The sequence below is a fragment of the Rhinoderma darwinii genome, chromosome 1 (genome assembly GCF_050947455.1).
Source record: "Rhinoderma darwinii isolate aRhiDar2 chromosome 1, aRhiDar2.hap1, whole genome shotgun sequence".
Classification (NCBI taxonomy): Eukaryota; Metazoa; Chordata; class Amphibia; order Anura; family Rhinodermatidae; genus Rhinoderma; species Rhinoderma darwinii.
This window is the reverse complement of record NC_134687.1, coordinates 354,577,145-354,599,072: the sequence shown is the minus strand read 5'-3', so window position 1 is coordinate 354,599,072 and position 21,928 is coordinate 354,577,145. Positions and strand designations below refer to the sequence as shown.

General features: G+C 40.8%; 1 protein-coding gene across 3 annotated transcripts in view; it reads right to left on the bottom strand.

Moving 5' to 3' along the window:
• Nucleotides 1-4,095: 4,095 nt before the first annotated feature.
• The window catches only part of PSIP1 (PC4 and SRSF1 interacting protein 1), a 184,845-nt gene continuing 167,012 nt past the window's right edge, over nt 4,096-21,928 (bottom strand). For all 3 annotated transcript variants that reach the window (XM_075826692.1, XM_075826707.1, XM_075826698.1), the window contains 4 exons: nt 18,440-18,541; nt 16,234-16,450; nt 8,184-8,271; nt 4,096-4,959 (listed from right to left, as the gene is read on the bottom strand). In XM_075826692.1, the coding sequence (XP_075682807.1) occupies nt 4,911-4,959; nt 8,184-8,271; nt 16,234-16,450; nt 18,440-18,541 (456 nt within the window). In that variant the 3' untranslated portion in view covers nt 4,096-4,910. The remainder of the gene's footprint in view (nt 4,960-8,183; nt 8,272-16,233; nt 16,451-18,439; nt 18,542-21,928) is intronic.

The following is a 21,928-nucleotide window of genomic DNA, read 5'->3' as shown; positions in this document are numbered from 1 at the left end:
TGGCTAACCATAAAAGTTCTATATGCAAGCTTTCAGAGCACACAGGCCCCTTCATCAGGTAGGTTTACAAATGAATGACTGAGAAAAAAACCCAAAAAAAAACATTTGAGATGTTACACAAAGTTACGGCAAAATGTGGGAAGCACTAGCTTTCCAGGACGTATCCATATGACAAATGTCGGGAAGGGGTTAATGTACTGGCATATCTATATGCCAGTACTTTAGGCATGCCCTAACAACTGCCTGTGTACCAAGTATGTCCCAATAGGAAATATGGTCATACCTATATAAGGTATGTCCTTCGATCGCATCACAGGTATTCCCTTTGCAGCATTCAAAGGAAAAATGAGAAGGGGAAGACTTCTCTGATCGCGTCAGTCAACTTTGATCGCGGCATTCAACGGGATAACGGCGGAGATGAAAGGTTGCGGTTAGAGCGGGGCTGTGGCTGTGTATTACAGCCATTGCCCGGCTCCTGATCGTACCAGCCCACTTCTGCCCACGTGATCAGCATGATGTGATGCAGGTTTCTCGGTCTTCCGGCCTGGCGCCGATGCTCATTAGCGAGACGCTGGGGGGCATCACATCTTGCTAGTCACTAAATTCATGTATTACAAATACAAAGACTGTATTTTTATGGATTTTGGGGAAAATGATCTGTCCCCTTTTGGGAACAACAAAACTGAATGAGTAAAAGCCTTGACATTTTTGGTCCAGAGAAACTGGGACAATGATCCTTGACTCAAGAGTGAGTCTATTGCTTGAAAAAAATGCAGCTGCCTTAGCAGGCGACGGAGCGGGCATGAACTGGAAGAACCTGTCAGGTGGGATGTGTACAAAGGCAATCTTGTACCCTGAGAAGACTACTTTTTGCACCCAGGCATCAGAGATGTGAAAGCCAGACATCCCGGTAAATCTGCACTCCACCCAATTAGTGGTGCACCTTCAGGTGAAATTGGTCTTACCATCTGCAGGCTTAGTGGCTGCAGTTGATGCACCAAGAAAAGGCTTGAGGAGGGTTGCTTCTTGAGTCCCAGTAGGATGGCTGTCCATTTTTTTTGTGAGCAGGACAAGCCTTAGTTTGAGGCAGGTAAGGGCTTTTCCCACCTGTTGCTTCCAAGATTTTGTCCAGGTGGGTCCCAAAGAGACATGAGCCAGTGAAAGGAAGGGCCATCAAAGAGCATCTAGAAGCCGTGTTGGCAAACCAGTATTTTAGCCATGTTGTCCGGCTCATTGTGATAATGGAAGAGACTATGCAAGCAACAAGGCTATCTGCATCAAGGGAGACTTTACACGGTTACTTAGTAGCGTTAGACCACTGTTGAGGATCCACCAGATATTCAGTGGGCGCCCCAGAAATGAGGCAGAGACAGAATTGCCAAGCCCATTCAGCAGAGGCTTTGCTGACTCATGCAGAAGCAAAGATGGTCAGCAAGGAAGGGCCAGCGGATTCAAGTGGAACTGGAGAAGGGTTCTATGCAGTTGTCAAAGGGATTGTGAAATGAAGCAGAGTCTACCATAGGAGGAGTAGTGGTCTTGGCCAACAGCAACAGGAGGATTTACAGCTGGAGACTTTGCCCATTTATAGGGAAATATCCTCTGAAAAAGGTTGGGCCACATATGCTTGGCCTAGAGGCCGGAATGCATCGCAAAGAATAGTAGGTGGATTAAATGAGAATGTTGTACAGGCAAAGTGAACTACATAAGGTACTAGTCGGGAGGAATGTGCTCGTGTCTGACATGGCAGTATAGGGGTCACCACAATTCTCAACTGGGAAAAGAGCTTGTAACTAAGTAGATTCAACATACTGCAAGAGGCAGGGCTGTAATTCCTTTAGGCAACCTCAGGTGGCCATTACACCCTTCTAAGAAGTTTTCTAGTTATATGCCCCCTACTGTAATTTACTGGATCAGTGTCTGAGAAGGCTTTACAAATTGGTAAGATCTGCCTTTGTACACTCTAGAAATGAAGATGGGGGTGCCAGAGAGATCCTAGTGCCCGCAGCAGCTCCTTGAAAGAGGTCCTGTGTGCTATGTCCCTGCCCGTCTTTGAGAAGCAGCGAGTGGGTAAGATGATCCTCCCCTTTACCACACTGCGATTGCTTACCAGCAGTAACCTGGTGGCTGTGCACCAATCGCTAGCTAGTAGCAGAGGCAAGTGGAAAATAGCAGCACGCATAACAAAATGGCAGCCGTGGGACATGAGACATAGGTGGGGGCACGGTCTCCTAAGGTACCCCAGAGAGTAAAGCCAAAAGTTGCGTCCAACGTAGGCATGCCAGGAGGGGAAGGTGTGGCACAAATGAACCAGGTGCACAGAGGAGCCCAGTTAAGGGGGGGGGGGGGTGGGGGTGCTGGTCCTACATTTCTAGGGTTGAAGTGAAGTCCCCTCCACGTGCCAGCTGCAGTGTGGTGGGGAGAAAAGGGGGGGGGGGACCCTGAGGCTGGTGGCCGACAGGATTCTGTGCTCTAGTCTTTAGCATGGCAGAGGAACATCAGAGCACCCGCCAAACATTGAGGAAAGTAGGGAAACAGTGTCACCTCCATTTCCCTGCTGGAAACAGAGAAAAAAAATAAACTAACATAATAAACAAACAGCCTGCTGTACCAGTAAGGGTGTCTGCCTCTTACAGACACTAAGCTAATACGGACTGACTCAGTGCGTGTAGGATGGGTATATACTGTAGGCGTGGCCAACACTTATTCTTTGCGTCACGCCTCCTAGGGGCAACATCATATACCCACAATCTGTGTCCCCCTCAATGAGACGAAGGAGAAACACTGTCGACTGGGTCAATTCGCCATGAAGCTCATTATCTTAAATAATACTTCTAGAAAAATTATCAAAAAAGCCCAAAAACATACAATTCCCTTCGAATAGGTTTCAGAAAATAGCACAGCATGTCATGGAGGCTATGAGTGGTTTACAAAAGGCTACTACTACTACTACTTTTTTTAAAGAAAAAAACACAACCAAACTAAAAATAATAAAAAGATTAACTAACCAGTGACCAGCTAAATATCTTTACAAGATTTATTTAAGCCTTCAATACAAAAGCACAACAAAATGTCAGACACAGAATTATATTTACATAGCAGGCTTAATTTGCACAATAAACAACCATTTAAAAAAAAAAAAAAAAAATGAACAGAGATTTGTATTAAAAAACAAAAGCAAGTTATGAATTTGAAGTCCACTTTCCTAACAATTTTCACTGCAATATAAAAATCAATATTTTCTTTGTTTGCTGTATAATTCAAACGGTTATTATCAGGAGTTCTACAGCATACAGTCCCTCTATAAAAAAAATAAAATGAGACATAACAGACTTATGGATCCCTAAGTAAATTAAGTTAAGATGAGCACTTTCTCCTTAAAGGGGTTGTCCACCTTCTGACAACTGATGACCTATCCACCGGATGGGTCATCAGTAGGTCATCGGTGCGGGTCCGACACCTGGACCCGCACTGATAAGCCGCTACGGTGGCCTGCGGGCACCAGATGTTGTGGCACATAATGCTATGTACAGAGCCCTGAAGCAGTTGGCTCCGTACATAGCATAGCGGCTGTGCTGCAGAACTGTAGGTCCGCTCATATTCACTTGAATAGGAGCAGAGCTGCAGAACTGCAGCTCGGCCGCTATCCTGTGGCCGGAACGAACGGCTTCCACATCCGATGCACGGAGGCACCGGACCAGCTGATCTGTGCGGGGCCCGGGTGTCGGACCCACACAGATCATGTACTGATGACCTATCTGGTGGATAGGTCATCAGTTGTCAGAAGCTGGGAAACCCCTTTAATATGCAAGTTTATTCTTGTAGGGTTGTAAGATTACATCTGTATATGCAAAAATTCTTGTTGTATTGAATAGAAACAACCTGAAGGGCAGCAGACAAATCAGAAGAATCCGGAGCCCATCAATTTTTTTTAATGTGTAGTAAACCTTTTAATATGACACCTTATATTCCAGAATTAATTGAATTTTGTATAGTAACTATTAGAATATGGACCATAAAAGAAGTTAGAATCTTAAGACATCGCACAATTAAAAAGACCGTAAACCAAAAAGAAGACCGTGACAAGAAAGAAAATGTAAAATCCTGCAAGTAAACAGATTGAACGTGTGTAAAGTAGGGCTCTGCATACATACTTTGGGGCAGCTGGAATCGAGGCATAACCTACTCCTCCACCCTCCCATTTTGTATGTTCATCAATGATGACAATCTAGAAATCCTCTGATCACATATATGCCGATTAGTAGAAGGTTACTGTAAATCTCTTTGGAAGCAAAATAATTTGGAACTACTAACAATAGCTTTGAATAAAAATAGAATGTAAGTAGCAGTTAACATTTTTTTGGATGGATCTTCTTGCGTTTTTGTGGTGGTACCAGGTGCCTTCTTATATCCAGAAAGTGTCCTTATTGTGCCAATATGTTAAGTGAAAATCTGCTTTGCTTGGTTCTCTTATGATGTAATTGATCTACCGTTGAAAGAGCATGAGCAAAAGATTGATTTACTCTTTCTGAAAAGATTTGTAGCTTTTAATGTGTCCAGCGGCATAAATCAGAATTGAGTTCATATCTTACATCAGCAACATTAGAGACAGTGTCAAAAAAACCGCAGTAAGTCATGGTATGGAATGGATTAAGTGTGCGGTACCTAAATACTCTGCAAGCAGAAAGTTCCAGGAAGGCAGCTTCACTGAAGAAACTATTAGAATAACTGAAATACCGTTATGGCTAAAAACTCACATAAAATAGTGTTTTGCCTCCATTGAACAATGTCTTTCATTTCAAACACCAAAATACTGCAGATACAAAAGAATTTAAAACACTGAGCAGTCTAAAATCGTCAGTTTTCAAACTGTCACAAAACTTCTCCCAAAAAGGGTGAATCTTCTTCCTCCACTAGTTGTCAGAGGCAGAGTCGTCGCTGGTGTGCTTCCCGATCTCAGTACTGAGCACAGAAAAGAGATAAAAGGGAAACAAATTCAGCATGTCTTTGCTCGGGTAAATACAGTAAACACTGTGAACAATCAATACTGAATAAGAAGTTAAATTAAGAATACTTCAAATTATTTTGGGATTGATGTTCGCTCATAAATTTTTGTTGAAATGCCCTAATAGGAGTTGTCAGTTTTCTGTAATTCGTCTATAGTTTTGATAACGCAGTATAAACCATGCCCGAGTAGTACATAAACATATAGTTACCAGCCAGTAACTGCACTTAGTTCAGGGGCTTTATTAATGGCGTTGTTATGAATCGCAGCCTGTGGGCCACTCTGCTACGCCCCTCGCACTTCCGCTTTCAACGAATGGTGAAAATGAATAGTTAGGGGTCAGCTCGGTGGTCCAAGGCAAGCGACCTGATGCAAATGGCAAAATTTAAAAATACTTACAAAAATTTAGTTCAGATTCCACTGCAGATTTTGCCATGGATTTGACCCTTTGAAAATCCACCACATTTGAACCTTGACCATAAACTGCTGCATTCAAGATATGGAGTTTTACGTAAGAATGGAAGTAGTTTGGTCGCTTTTTACTTCTATAGTTATAGTAAATGCTGCCACAGCCTCTGGAAGAGTTATTTCCGGACTGGTTGCAATCCAACTTTACTCTGGAACGTGATTATTTTTCTGTGTAAAATCAGGTGTGGCCAGTGCAAGATTATTGAACATGTGAGTTTGTCACTAGTCCAGATGGACTACGGTGATATTTTATTGATTGTAAGCATGACCTGTGTATGTAAAAATCACACATCGGCCGTCAAACAGAAATAAAAATACAGGATTCAAAAATAGAAGAGTAAAACTAAAGTCAAACACCAATGTGAACGTTCAGTGTTAAAATCACCCAAACATTTTCAAAATAAAAGTTTTTTATTGAGACATGGTAAAAAAATACAAAATAGCAGCATCTGCGCATGCCCCGTTCGACACGGAGTTATTTCACTCCCTCCCACTTGTCGTACGATATGTTTTAGTCACCGCCCTTTGTCATTGATGGATGTACTGCCCGACCAATTACTTAGGTTTACCTCAAAGATGCTCTTCCGTTTTATTCCCATACCAGATGCAGTATGCAAGGGTTTTTTTCATTGCCCTTCTTATGGTCATAGCACTTGATTGATACTTACCTCATCCAATCCTTGTGGCTTTTACATTTACGGCCTGTCTCACTGCTCCTACAATGTTCTTTATTGGTCATGTGGTTTGACCGCTTCTAATTAGAACATTTCCAGTCTGTAATCACGATCGCTCTAACCATGCCTCAGGTAAATCTAATAATCTTCGTTTAATTAAACACATGTATATACCTTACTTTTCCCTTGAACCATCATCTTTCCCTCTGACGAAGCCTGGTGGCAAAACACGTTGGGTGTAAGTGGGCTCCTGGCACATCGCTACTCTTTACCTCGTTGTGTATCTGCATGGTTTGTGAATTGTTTTTCATTCTCTGGTTACCTTTCCATTACGGGCTATCTACTATGATGGTCAGTCTCATTAGTTCTAAACTTGTTTCCGGACTTACCATTGCGGATTATCTACAATGTATTATACTATGGTATAGATGTTATGGCCAGTAGCCCACGCAGTACTTCTTTACTGTGTGGACTCTTACATCTTACTTTGATGCTACTAGTATTTTTTTATCATGTCTCAATAAAAAAAACTAACATTTTATTTTGAAAATGTTTGTGTCATTGAACATTGAATGTTCACATTGGTGTTTAAGTTATGACTTTGGTGTTTAACACAAATGGGAATGTGCCCCAATAGTATAACTGGTCAAAGTCTTAAAATGAACTGTTGCTTATAAAAGGTTAAGGTTTTTTTTTTTTTTTTTACAGAATTAACCCCTTAAGGACATGGATTTTTAATTTTCATTTTTCACTTCCCGCATTCCAAGAGCCATAACGTCTTTATTTTTCAGTCAATAGAGTGATGTGAGGGCTTATATTTTGCGGGAGGAGTTGTAGTTTCTATTGGTAACATTTAAAAGTACCATATAATGTACTCTGAAGCTGAAAAAGAATTTGCGGGCTGAAATTGGAATTACTCCACTATCTTTTGGGTTCCGTTTTTAAGTCTTTCACTGTGTGGTAAAAACAACAACTTAACTTTATTCTGTGGCTCAATAAGATTACGGCGATTTCAAAATTTATATATAGATATTTTTTTTTATATTTTACTACTTAAAAATAAAAAAAATAAAAATATTGTTTTGTTTCACCACATTCTGAGAGCCGTAACTTCTTTATTTTTCCGTGCATTGAGCGGTATCAGGGTTTATTTTTTGCGGGACGAGCTGTAGTTTCTATTGGCACTATTTGTTGTTACATATGACTTTTTGATCTCTTATTACATTTTTTTTCGGGAGCTAAGGTGATTTTTATGGCGTTCACCAGATGCGTTAAATAACGCTATACTGTAGTACTTCAGACTTTTACGGACGCAGTAATACCAATTTTGTTTACTTTTTACATTACTTTAGAGGAAAAATGGGCGTTTTTTGAACGTTTTATTTTTTTGCACTACTAAAACCTTCTATCACTTTTTTACACATTTTATTAGTCCCCCTAGGGGACTTGAACCACCGATCGTTAGATCGGTGGTACAATATACTGCAATACTAATGTATTGAAGTATATCGTCATTTTTACAGGCATCTGTTAGGCAGTGCCTAACAGAGGCAGAGTGAACGCAGCCCTTGAGGCCTTCATTAGGCTCCTGGGCTGCCATAACAACCATTGTCACACCCCGATCTCGTTGCGGAAAGGGGGGGGGGTGATGAGCTATCGGAGGGGGCAGCCTCCCTCTTTTTAACGAGTCAGATGCTGCGGACGCGATTGACTGCAGCATTTGAGGGGTTAAACAGCCAGGAACAGCGCGATCGCTTATCCTGGCTATTAGTCCTGGGTGTTGGCTGTAAAACACAGCTGACACCCGCAGCATAGGGTACGTGCTCAGCACGTGTGCACGCCAATCACCACCCCCCCTGTACCAGGACGCACGTAATGGATAGCCTACCTTTCGAATAGGCCAATATTTGATCGGTGGGGGGCAAGCCAGTATCCGTGCTAGCAGCTGTGACTGGGGACTAAGCCAGTGTAAATGGCCCCTTCATTCACACACACTTTCGCAGCAGCCAATTTTTTTTTAGCTGAAAACGGTTTCTTACCGTTTAGTATTTTTGTCCTCCTTATCTTGATTTTCTTCACTACTGTCTCGATCCTGTGTTTCCCGACCACCATTAACGGCTTTTGTATCTGGAAAATAAAATACAATTTTGAGGTCTTGCCAATACTCCGTGAATGTGGTATTGAAAATATTGCAGTTTTTCACAGATATGGAGCTTAACCCCTTAACGACCAGGCCTTTTTTGGCCTTAGTGAAAAAACCCAAAAATAATCCTTGGTCATTGTCGTATTCCAAGAGTCAACTTTTTTTTATTCCGTCTACATAGTCGTATAAGGGCTTGTTTTTTTGCAGGACGAGTTATATTTTTCAATTGCACCATTTTTGGATGCATATATGCGGCGTAAATAACAGGTTACCTTTATTCTATGGGTCTGCATGATATAAATATCATGGGCGTGTATTGTGTTTGTAACATCTGGGTGTGTTTACTTTTTTTTACTAGCTGGGCGTTGTGAATAGAAGTGTATGATGCTGACAAACACTTCTATTCACAAAGCCCAGCTAGTAAAACAAGTAAACACGCCCAGATGTTACAAACACAATACACGCCCAGTTGGAAATAAGAGAAAACACGCCCAGTTGTCCATTAGAAAGGCTCATTTGCATAAATATAAAATTGCTAATAACTTGGCCAAAAATGATCGTGTTTAAAAAAAAACAAAAAAACGTTACTGTTATCTACATTGCAGCGCCGATCACATGCAATAGGAGATAGGGATTTGATAATCTGGTGACAGAGCCTCTTTAAAGTGGGCCACATGAATGTTAATGAACATTTTATGATCATGAACCGTATTGTATGTTAATTAAAATAATAAATTCTGAATGAAATGCTGCAATTGTACTGTCTAGTTTACGATCATCCATGAAAATACATGTGGGGAACTACAAATGAACAGGACTTTGCACGATAAAGATTTTCCATGGGAAAAATTGTTCCTATAGATTGAAATATCTTTGTGTGTATGCAGCTTTCCACATGAGCCTTTCAATTTAACCCCTTCTCGCTGCAGCCTCTTGACCTTCCTGACAGGTCAGATTTGAAAAATAAGGCCGTGTCACTTTATGTGGTAATAACTTTGGAATGCTTTTACCTATTCAAGTGATTCTGAGATTGTTTTCTCATCACACATTGAACTTTGTGTTACTGGTAAAATTTGGTCGATATATGCAGTATTTAATTGTGACCACCATCAATATTTGGCGAAAAATTGCAAAGATAAGCATTTTTCCAAATTTAAAATGTATCGACTTGTAAAACGGATAGTTATACCACACAAAATAGTTGCTAGTTATTTCCCATAGGTCTACTTTCTTTAGATTGGCATCGTTTTTTTTTTAAACCTTTTATTTTTCTAGGACATTACAAGACTTGAAAATGTAAGAAATTTCCTGCTAAACTTTTAAGAAAATTTCCAAAGCGTTTTTTTACAGGGACCAGTTAAGTTCAGTTGTGAAGTGGCTTTGAGGGGCCCATACTTTCTAAATCCTGTTTTTAATACTATTAGGGGTGCAGTTTTTAAAATGGGGTGATTTATGGGGGCTTGTAAAGTTCTTAACCCTTTAGGCGTTTCACAAGAATTAAAGTAAATTAGGGGTGACATTTACAAATTTATTTATTTTTTTGAAGGTTTTACTAGAGAAACGCAACTCAATATTTATTGCCCAGACTCTGCAGTTTTTAGAAATATCCCACATGTGGCCCTAGTGTGCTAATGGACTGAAACACCGGCCTCAGAAGCAAAGGAGCACCTAGTAAGGCCAAAATGAGGTCACTTTTGGGGCCTCCTTTCTATTAGATTATATTTTAGGAGCCATGTCAGATTTGAAGAGGTCTTGTGATGCCAAAACAAAGACACAATTTTGTAAACTACAACGCACAAGGCATTCATCTAGGGGTGTAGTCAGCATTTTGACCGCACAGGTATTTCATAGTTATGAGAATTGGGCAGCGAAAATGAAAAACAAAAAATATTGTTTTCCCAAGACATAGCTTTAGCTCAATATTTGTTGAGAAAATAAAAAATTTAGGAGAAAAAGAACCAACATTTGTAAAGCAACTTCTCCCGAGTACGGCAATACCCCATATGTGGTCATAAACGGCTGTTTGGGCACACGGCAGGGTTTAGAAAGGAAGGAGCGCCATTTGGCTTATGGAGCACAGATTTTGCTGCATTGATTTCTGGGCGCTGTGTCGCGTTTGCAAAGCCCCCGTGGGACTAAAACAGTGGAAATCCCCCAGAAGGGACCTCATTTTGGAAACTACACCCTTCAAAAGGTATTCACCTATGGGTGTAGTGAGCAGGTTAACCCCGCAGGTGTTCTCCAGAAGTTTCTCTAGAACATCTCACTATGTTGCAGAGGGAAATTGGCAATTTTTCCATAGATATGTCAGTATGTGGTGCCCAGCTTGTGCCACCATGAAAAGACAGCTCTCCAATTATTATGCTGTGATTCCTGGTTTTAGAAACACCCTACGTGTGGCCCTAATCTTTTGCCAGGAGATTCGACAGGGCTCAGGAGTGAAAGTGTACCATGCAAAATGGAGACCTAATTTGGAGAGTTACAAAGTATTGGTTCACAATTGCAGAGGCTCTGGTACAAAATAATAAAATAAAAAAAAACCCAGAGAAGTGACCCCATTTTGGAATCTACACCCCTCAAGGCATTTATTTACTGCTTCCCTACCGCCCACTGTTAATTCACGTCGGCGCTTGCTGGGCTCTGTGCAGCATCGACATGAATTCACGGTGGGTGTTAAAAGCGCGATCGGGTGACTGAGTAGCGCCGACACCCGGATCGCGCTGTTAGCCCCTGCCTCTGGTCCCGGAGACATGATTGGGATCTGATTGGTTCAGATCCCAATCATGTGATCGCAGGGAAAGTTTGTTGCTACAAAACTTACCCGGGGTCCCATCGCAGGTGCTGCCGTCGGTTGTCATGGCAAAACTGGAGGCCACACAACAGCCTCCGGGTCTGCCACGCACGGAAGCCTATCAGGACCAGCCTCCTGTCAGTGTGACTCTCAGCGTCACACTGACCGTTTATAATACATTACACTACCTAGGTAGTGTAATGTATTATCGCAACTATCAGCGCTGCAGGTCTTCAAGTAAAAAAAAAAAATAAAAAAAAATAAGGGTAATAAAAATGTTTTATAAAAGTGTAAAAAACTTTTTCCTAGAAGTCTTCTATTATAGGAAAAAATATACACATATTTAGTAGCGTTCTAAACGACCCAAACCATAATATAATATTTTTCCCGCACGGTGAACACCGCAGAAAAAAAAAAAATAATTAAAAAAAATGCCAGAATCACTTTTTTGGTCACCAGTCCTCCCGAAATATAGAATAAAAAGTGATCAAAAAGTCGCATGTAACCCAAAACAGTACCAATAAGTCTTTAAACAGCTTTTTTGACAAAAAAAAAAAGTTCTGGCTCAGAATATGGTGACAAAAAAATACCTTTATAGAAAAGTGATTTTTCATGCGCAAACGCCACAAAACATAAAAAAACCTATATACATTTGGTATCACTGTAATCGTATCGACCCACAGAATAACGTAAAAGGTCATTTATAGCACAGGGTGAGAAGAAAAAAAAATAAAGAAAAATTTACCCTAAAGTTGTACCAATGAAAACGACAGATTGTAACGCAACAAATAAGCCCTCACACAGTTCCAGTGGAGAAAAAAAATTAAAACGTTCTGGCTTTCAGAATACGGCGACAGAAATTGAGCAGAGCGTTCCAAAAGCGGATAAGATTGGGCACCATTTATCAGTGCGAAACTGGCCACATATCTATGATTATTTATTTACTGCAATATTATACCCACTTATTATGCCCTAATAAACTCTGCCCAGCTTACATATGCCCCCACATTATAAACTGAAATACCAGCAAAACCCCAAACAGAACTATTACCAAGCAAAATCTGCGCTCCAAAAGCCAAATGGCGCTCCCTCGCTTCTGAGCCCTACAGCGTGCCCAAACACCAGCTTACGTCCACATATGACATTTTATACCCGGGAGAACCCGCTCAACATTGCATGAGGTATTTGTCTTCAGTGGCACAAACTGGGCACAACATATTGTGCATTAAAATGGCATATCAGTTGAAAATTTAAATTTTCACTTTGCACCATCCGCTGCGCATTAACCCCTTCACGCACCACGACTTAATAGCATGTTGTGGTGCGGGAGTTATATATGGAGCGGGCTCATGCGTTGAGCCCACTCCAAAGGCTGCAGGTGTCAGCTGTGTTCATACACAGTGTCAGCTGTGCATTACAGCCGACACCCTGTATTAAAGGACAGGAACAATGGTACTTTAAATGGTGTCACTAGAAACTACAACTCCTCCCGCAAGAAAGAAGCTCTCACACCACTCCAAAAAAAAAAGTTATGGATCTTGGAAAGCGGGGAGGGAAAAACTAAAATGAATAAGGGAAAAAAAAAAAAAAAATATAAATGGATCAGTCCTGAAAGGGTTAATTAATTTCTAACGAAAAACCATTTGACCACGTGGGGTATTGCCGTACTTGGGAGAAATTGCTTTACAAATGTTGGTGCTTTTTCTCCATTATCCTTTGTGAAAATGAAAAAATCCAAGATTTTGGTGGAAAAAAAATAAATCTCGATATTCATTTTCACGGCCTAATTGCAATAAATTCCGCAAAAGACCTGTGGGGTTTAGATGCGGACTATACCTTTAGATAGATTCCTTAAGGGGCGTTGCCACTATTTTGGTACCTCAGGGGCTTTGCAAATGCGACATGACACCCAAAAACTATTCCAGATGAAATTGAGCTCCAAAAGCCAAATACTGCTCCTTCCCTTCTGAGTTGGCAGGACTCAAACAGCAGTTTATTACCACATATGGTGTATTGCCATAATCAGGAGAAATTGCTTTACAAATTCGTCTTTTTTTTTTTTCTCCTTTATTTATTGTGAAAATCTTTTTTTCTGAAAAAACATAGAAATGTTTAATTTTTACAGACAAACTCCAATAAATATAGCAAAAGACCTGTGGGGTCAAGATGCGAACTATACCCCTAGATAAATTCCTTGAGGAGGTGTAGTTTCCAAAACAGTGTCACTTTTGGGGAGTTTCCACTGTTTTGGCACCACAAGACCTCTTCAAACCTGACATGGTGCCTAAAATATATTCTAAAAAAAAATAAAAAAAAAAAAAAAAAAAAAATAAAAAGAAGGCCCCAAAATCCTCTAGGTGCTTCAAAGGCCTGTGTTTCAGTCCATTACCACACTAGGGCCACATGTGTGATGTTTCTAAAAACAGAATAATCTGAGCAATAAATATGGAGTTGCGTTTCTCTGGTAAAACCTTCTGTGTTACAGGGAAAAATTACAAATTAATTTCTGCAAAAAAATAATAAAACATTTTACATTTCCCCTCTACTTTGCTTTAATTCCTGTGAAACGCCTAACGGGTTAAGAAACGTTCTGAATGCAGTTTTGAATACTTTGAGAGGTGCAGTTTTTAAAATGGGGTGATTTATGGGGTTTATCTAGTAGATAAGGCCCTCAAAACCACTTCAGAACTGAACTGGTCCTTGAAAAATAGCCTTTTGAAATTTTCTTGAAAATGTGAGAAATTGCTGCTAAAGTTCTTAGCCTTGTAACGTCCTAGAAAAATAAAATAATGTTCAAAAAGCGGTGCAAATATAAAGTAGACATATTAAATATGTGAAATAGTAGCTATTTTGTGTGGTATTACTATTGATTTTGAAACAGATACATTTAAAATGAAAAAAAAAACAAAACATTTTCCCACTAACAAAGTACAATATGTCACGAGAAAACTATTTCAGAATCGCTTGAATAGGCAAAAGCATTCCAGAGTTATTACCACTTAAAATGACACGTCAGATTTGAAAAAATGGGGCTGGTCCTAAAAGCCAAAATGAGCTCGGTCCCGAAAGGGTTAAGGTGAGCATTTTCACCCTACAGGTCTTTTCCATAAAATTAATGCGCTGCGGATGGTGTAATTTTTCCCTAGATATGACATTTCAGAGTCCCAAAAATTGTTAAAAGGGTTCTCCCGGGTATGGCAGTGGCATATATGTGGAAGTAAACAGCTGTTTGGGCACACTGTAGGGCTCAGAAGGGAGCGCCATTTGGCTTTTGGAGTGCAGATTTTGCTTGGTAGTAGTTTTGTTTGGGGTTTTACTGGTATTTCAGTTTATAACGTGGGGGCATATGTAAGCTGGGCAGAGTGCATCAGGGCATAATAAGGTGGTATAATAATGGGGTAAAAACAATAAAAAAAGAATCCATAGATGTTACGCCGTGAAGCAATCCTCTATGCGCAGGTCAGCGTCGCACTGATAAATGATGTCCTTTCTTATCCTCCTTTTGGTCCACACTCCGCACCTTTGCAGTTCTGGGAATTTTGCTTGGAAAGTGTTTTCCTGGTATAATATAGGCACCCTCGCTTCCAGTAGATATGTTTGATCCCTCCCCTTCCTGGTTCCCTAATTTTAGGACCTTGATAATCGCCTCTTGAAACAGAAATATTCCCCTTGGGGCTGCACAACTGCATATTTTTTCTCTCCTGACTTATGGGAGTCTTAACTTCTTTTATTTTTTCATAGACGGCATGAGGGCGTTTTTTTTGCGGGACGAGCCGTAGTTTTTGTTGGTACCATTTTGGGGTACATGCGACTTTTTATCCTATTTTCTGGAGCCAAGGCGACCAAAACACAGCAATTCTGCCATAGTTTTTTTGAAAAAAATATATACAGCATTCACTGTGTGTAATAAGTTACACGTTAACTTTATTCTGCGGGTCAGTAGGATTCTAGCGATACCAAATTTATAGAACTTTTTTTTATGCCTTACAACTTTTTGCACAAAAAAATTACTTTAGTAAAAATAATAAAATTGGTCTGTCCCCATGTTCAGAGAACCATAACTTTTTCGTTTTTTAGTCGACGGAGCTGTATGAGGGCTTGTTTTTTGCGAGATGAGCTATAGTTTTCATAGGTATTATTCTTGGATACTCGCGACTATCACTTTTTATGCAAATTTTTGGAAGGCAAGGTAACCAAAAAACCGCAATTCTGGCATTGTTTTTAGTTTTTTTTTTTTTTACTGCGTTTTACCACACAGGATAAATAATATTTTCATTGTTCAGGCAATTGCAGACAGGCAAAACCAAATAGGTTTGGTTTATATATTTTTTCTTTCTAGGAAATTATCTAAGCCTTTTTTGAAGTAATCTACTGTCCCTGCTGTGACCAGCTCCTGCTGTAGACTATTCCATAGATTCACAGTTCTCACAGTAAAGAAGGCTTGTCATCTCTGCAGGTTGAACCTTTTTTTCTCCAGACGGAGGGAGTGCTCCCTTGTCTTTTGAGGGGGTTTTACATGGAACAGGTTTTCACTATATTTTTTGTATGGGCCATTCATATATTTATATAAGTTAATCATGTCCCCCTCCTTAGTGGTCTCTTTTCAAGGCTAAATAGGTTTATTTTAATCTTTCCTCATAACTTAGATTCTCCATGCCCCTTATTAGCTTCGTTGCTCTTCTGTACTTTTTCCAACTCCAGGGCATCCTTTCCATGAACTGGAGCCCAGAACTGAACTGCATATTCTAGATGAGGCCTCACTAATGCTTTGTAAAATTCTAATATATCCCTGTCCCGCAAGTCCATGCCTCTTTTAATACATGACAATATCTTGTTGGCCTTAGAAGCAGCTGATTGACATTTCATGCGGTTATTTTATAGTCTGATCTACAAGTACACCCAGATCCTTCTCAACAAGTGACTCTCCCAGTGTAGCGCCCTCTAAGACATATGATGAATGCAGGTTATTGGTCCCTAGATGCATAACTTTACATTTATCTACATTAAAACTCATTTGCCAAGTGGATGCCCAAATCAGCTTGTAATTTATGAACTTCTTCATAAAAAATAAAAATAAAATTGCATCGCGTGTGTGTGTGTGTTTCCTATTCGTGTAAATCAGTTCACATGTTATTAACATGACTGCCGAAATTACCAGAGTTCTGTTCTTTTTCAACTTTCTTATGAGGTCCCCTCTTCCCAGGATCCTTTCCTTTATTGGCTTCCTCCTGTTGCCGCTGTTCTGCTAAGGACTTATTAAGAACTTGGCTTATTACTGAGTCTCCTTCACCAACAAGAAACATGTTCTTGAACTTGTTGTAAAGCATTGTGGCTTTTTCCATTACCACCTGACTTGCTTTAAATCGCCGAATCTGCAATTTAAACAAAAATAAACACATTAAAGAGGATCTGTCATTAGTTTAGTAATGCTCCTAACTAACCTCATAGGAGCTATGATGCGGATAACTATAGTGTAATTTTATATATTTTTTTAATTATTCGCAGAGTTGTCCGTTTTTCTAAATATGCTAATTTGGCCATACTTGCCAAATGGGAGGTGACTGTTTTCACTCTGGGCAGTGTGATCTTTTCTGTATGACGCTGTCCAATCAGCTTACAGCTTCTCCCCCTTTCCTGCCCAGCAACAGTGTGATCATAAAGTATACAGCTTTCATTCCCGACTGTTTTCAACTGGCGATATATCTGGTTGTTTCACAGCTAGACTCCTCTACCAGAACCACTGTTTTAGGTAGTCCACAGAATGAGATATGGCTATTTGAAGTGATCCCCCTTCCCTCCAGCCTCCGTCTCTCACACTGTGTGAAGCAGCTTCATGCGCATAGGACATAGTCAGAGGCTGTGAGGTAGCTCCACCTCAGGAGAATCGTTGGTGTTGACAAATACTTGTCTAGTATAGCTTCATTTTCATATTTAGAAAAAAAGCTCATAACGTTGAAAAACTTTTTGGGACACAATTTTCACTAGCCTTATCACTGTGACGGCACCTATTAGATTAGCTGGGAGATTGCACATTACTAAACTAGCGACAGATCCTCTTTAAATTCACAGTGTAAGCAATAATTTTATATATCTTATGCCCATTTAAGAAATTGCCTACTTAATAAAATCCATTTACACTATGATTGAATTCTGAGTTAGAGAGGGTCCACTGGTCAGGATGCTCATCTCTTGGCCAGATTAGAGAACTGCAACAAGCGTCTCTCACTCTGGAGGACCTGTCCTGCAATACACAAACCCCCCCATTGATTTGAATGGGCAATGTGTAATGCTTAATTTCCCACGTGATGGAGCCGCAGGGAGATTGAACACTTACTGCCAGGTTTCCCAATGGCTTACTTTTGATCACTGGGGGTGCTAGAATTGGGACACTTTCTGATCTGCTTATTGTCAAAAGCACAGATAAGTATGGTCTAGAATGGACATCCCCTTAAATTTGTGTTCAGTTCTAGTGTTCCTAGATGAGAGCGAGCAAGAGAAAAGGAGGCGCGAGCGAGAGAAAAGGAGAGCGAGCGAGAGAAAAAGAAAAAAAAGATGGGAGTTAGTTGAATTACACTACTGGTCTTCACATAGTTCCCTCTCTTCCCCTTAGCAAGGAGAAATTAATTAAAAGAGAAATGGTACCTACCAGGCGATGCCCATCAGTAAGCCCAGAAGCAGGCATTATATATTTTCTATGCATTTTCATGGTCAAAGTGTTTTACTAAAGTAGAGATTATAAACTCAAGCTGAATTCTGACATTTTATTTATAGCTAAAGAATGCATGTATATACAGCTTGGAATCAAAACGTTAGTTTTTCTCCAATTTTTAAAGGGAATCTGTCGCCACGTTTATGCTGCCTTATCGGAGGGTAGCATAAAGTAGTGCCAGCGACACGGATTCCAATGCTGTATTACTTTCTTCCCGTACTGTGAATAGGAAAGATGCCAATCAGCACTGGATGGGCAGGGCTAGCAGCAGCTGGGCAGAGCTATTGGTAGCTCATGAATATTGAAGACTTTTTCACTATACTATGCATCGGGAGAAAGTGTCAATCAGCGGCCGGGGCTAGCTGCAGCTCATGAAAAATTATTTTTTTATAGAAACAACTAATCCTTGATAAGTAATACAGCATTGGGTTAAGGGTCCCTGCCACTAGTATAAGCTGCCCTCAGATAGGACCGTATAAACCTGGTGACAAATTCCCTTTAAGTGTAACCTATCTAATGTAATCTAAAAACTGTACACGGATACCACGTCAATAAAAAACAGATTATAACCAACCGTATGAAATCAGTAAACATGGCGTTATACAAGCCATATTTCCACCATAAAAAAAAAAAAACCTGGGGAAGGACTTACTTTTTTCAGGGTAGTGATCAGATCTGTATGTTTCTGAGCGTGCTGCATAGTGACCTGGAGAGAGACTAACTCATTCAAGGCCATAATACATCGGTGTACATCCTAATGAATGAAATAAAAAAATAAAATAAAAAAAAAAGTACAAATTCAAGTAAAAGGGAAAAAGATCTTGATACACAATGAAGCAAGCACCTAGCAAGAATCATACCAAGTCAAGCCTTTTAATTGCTACATAAAATTTACCTCAAATAATCACACTCAAACACGAAGGTCCCATGCCCACTTCAGTCTTTTTCTTCAGGGTGCTAGCCGTTTTTCTGACGGCTAGCACCCTGACCCATTCATTTCAATGGGGCCATGCACACTTCAGTTTTTTTTGACGGTCCCGTTGCTCCGTTCCGATCCAAAGTAGAGCATGTCCTACTTTGGTCCGAGATTCCGTGATCGTGAGGCCCATGCAAGTCAATGGGGCCGTCAAAAAAACTGAAGGCACACTGAAGGAATCAGTGTGCCGTCCGTGTGTGACGGAGCCGTTGCCTAGCAACGGCCGGGCGGGCAGAAATACATTACAGAAATATTACACTAATCGGCAGCCACTTGTCTCTATCAATCACTGATCGAGAAAAGAGGCTGCTGATTAAAAATAAAATTAAAAAAAAGAGGTTCTTATGTACCCGGTCGTTGTCTTCGTGACGAGTCCCTCTGCTCCCTCCAGTCCGACCTTCCTGTATGACGCGACAGCCTGTGATCGGCTGCAGAGGCCGCTGCAGCCTGTGATTGGCTGCAGAGGCGGTCACGTGGGATGAAGCGTCATCCCTGGAGGCCGGACAGGAGGAAAGGAAGTATGAACTTGTTTTTTTATTTATTTAATTAAAATTGTATTTTGCGAGCGCCGAGCATGGTACTGTCCAGGGTGCTGAAAGTTACCGCCGATCAGTGCAGCCCATTAACTCTTTCAGCACCCTGGACAGTACCATGCTCGGTACTCGGAGTGCACACGGCCGCTAAAATGGGCACACGGATCCGTCAAAGACGGTCGTGAAAACGGTGTTGGAAGCGTGCACGAGGCCTTCTAGGGTACTGACAGAGCGTGTCTTTTATCGGAGTATCTATAGACCTGCTAAGGCCTCATGCACACGACCGTAAGGGTTTTTACGGTCTGCAAATACAAATCCATAGTCATCCGCAAATATGGGACAGTATCCGTAATTATGGTCCATAGTGCATCCGTATTTACAGATCCTCAAAAAGAAAAACCCGGAGGAATCTTGTGGAATCGCCTGGCGCCTCATAGCAACGCTTCCGCAATTACTGACGGCTACCAATCTTACTCCATAGCCGTCAGCAATTGCGGACAAACATAAGACAGGTTCTATATTTTGCGGAACATTTCTACGGCACGGACACCTCTGTAAATATACTGAAAGGTGTCCGTGGCCAATAGAAATGAATAGATCCGCAATTACGGATGAAAACTAGTCATGTGCATGAGGCCTAAGGCACAGAAGATTGCTTTATTTGTAGTGACCATACAAACTACCCCCCCCCCCTCCTCTTTCTCCCAGCCCAGGATTTACGGCCTTTGCTAAAAAAATAAGGGTGGATTCACACAGATTTTGTTCCATACATTTGTGACTAAAAACCAGTCCAATTAATCTGAATGGAACCTGCAGAAACTACAGTCCCAGTTTTCTTCAGAGGATACCACTTCCCCCAGCACATAAGCGATAGACAATAAGTCCTGATGCTGCACTTTGTTCTACAGAGCCCTGATTTCTGACCATGAAGAAGAAAATAGCATAGATCACATGCTACCCGGCTTCCATAACTGCCATTCACTACTATGGGACTTACGGAAACAGCATATCTCAGCGAGCTACGCGGTTTTCATCTTCATGGTCGGAAATCACACGCTTCAGCTGCAGCACAAAAAGGTAGAACGGGCTTTAGGGGTTCTAGAGGTAGGTGGTCCCAGAGGGACCTGCATCTGACATTTATGACAACCTGTGGATATGTCATAAATGTCCCTCATGGAAAACCCCTTTGATTTGCTGGAACCAAACAGGACCTTTAATTATCAACTACATCTGTCCAGGAAGACTTAAAGGGGTTGTCCACTACCGGACAACGGATTACCTATCTACTAGATAGGTCATCAGTATATCATCATGCAGGTCCGACACCCGGACCCATCAGCTGCTTCGGTGGCCTGCGGGCACCGGATGCTATGGCACATTATGCAACGTACGGAGCCGGAAGCCGTTGGCTCCATACCAACACATTATCCACACTCCATTTGTTAAATGGAGTGTGGATAACGGGTTGGAATTAAATATTGGGAAAATTTCCTGCGTAAATCAATAGAGATCGTGGTGCCGGTGTCTATTCTAAATCAGGAAGTGGAGAGAGTGAGATCATACAAATATTTGGACCAGAATTTGGATTGGATCGAGAATACAGAAAAAGGTGTACAAAAAGGCAATGAGCCGGTTGTATTTGTTACGTAATTTGCATTCGTTGAATGTGTGTGATAAAATGATATTAATGTTTTATAACTCCGTGGTCACTAGCGTTATATTTTATGGTGCTGTCTTTTGGGGAGGTAACATTAGAGAAGCTGAAAAGAATAAATTGAATAAGGTGATCAAAAAGGGAAAAGCGATCATGGTTAGTGAGGTGCCGTTATTTGAGGAGGTATTAAATAAAAGGTTATTAAGGAAGATTAGTGCAATTAAATTAGAGGCATTGCATCCGTTGCATAGCATTTTAATCGATAAACAAAGCTGTTTTAGTGATCGATTGCTACAATTTCGACGTAGGAAAGAACGATTTAAAAGATTTTATGCCAAAAGCTATTGCACTTTATAATATGTTTTTGTAGTGTGTGATGATGCTTTTTAATACATATTATACAAAAACAATACAACATACATCGACAACATATAATAAAATATGTACTGTAAATGGGAGTTACAACTGTAAACCAATTTCCCTTTGGGGATAAAGTATCTATCTATCATACATTGCATAGCGGCTGTGCTGCCGAACTGCAGCTCTGCTCCTATTCACTTGAATAGGAGCAGAGCTCCAGTACTGAAGTTCGGACGTTATTCCATATCTGCTTTCCGGAGGCAGCTGGAGCAGCTTAACTGCGCAGGGTCCCGGTCATCAGTTATCCGGTAGTGGACAACACCTTTAAATTAGTTTGCAAACAAACACAAAGGGCAAATGTTCCTTTGTCAGTGGGTCCCAGTCACAGAGGTGTTAACAAGTGGAAGGTGAATGCATCTGTGCGTACACAGCTAGTCTCCAAAAACGTTTTAAGTCTTCTATAAAGTTCAGAGCCATTCGGGTCATAATTTATGTTTTAACCCCTTAAGGACGCAGCCTAGTTTTGGCCTTAAGGCTCAGAGCCCATTTTTCAAATCCGACATATTTCACTTTATGTGGTAATAACGTCGGAATGCTTAAACCTACCCAAGCGATTCT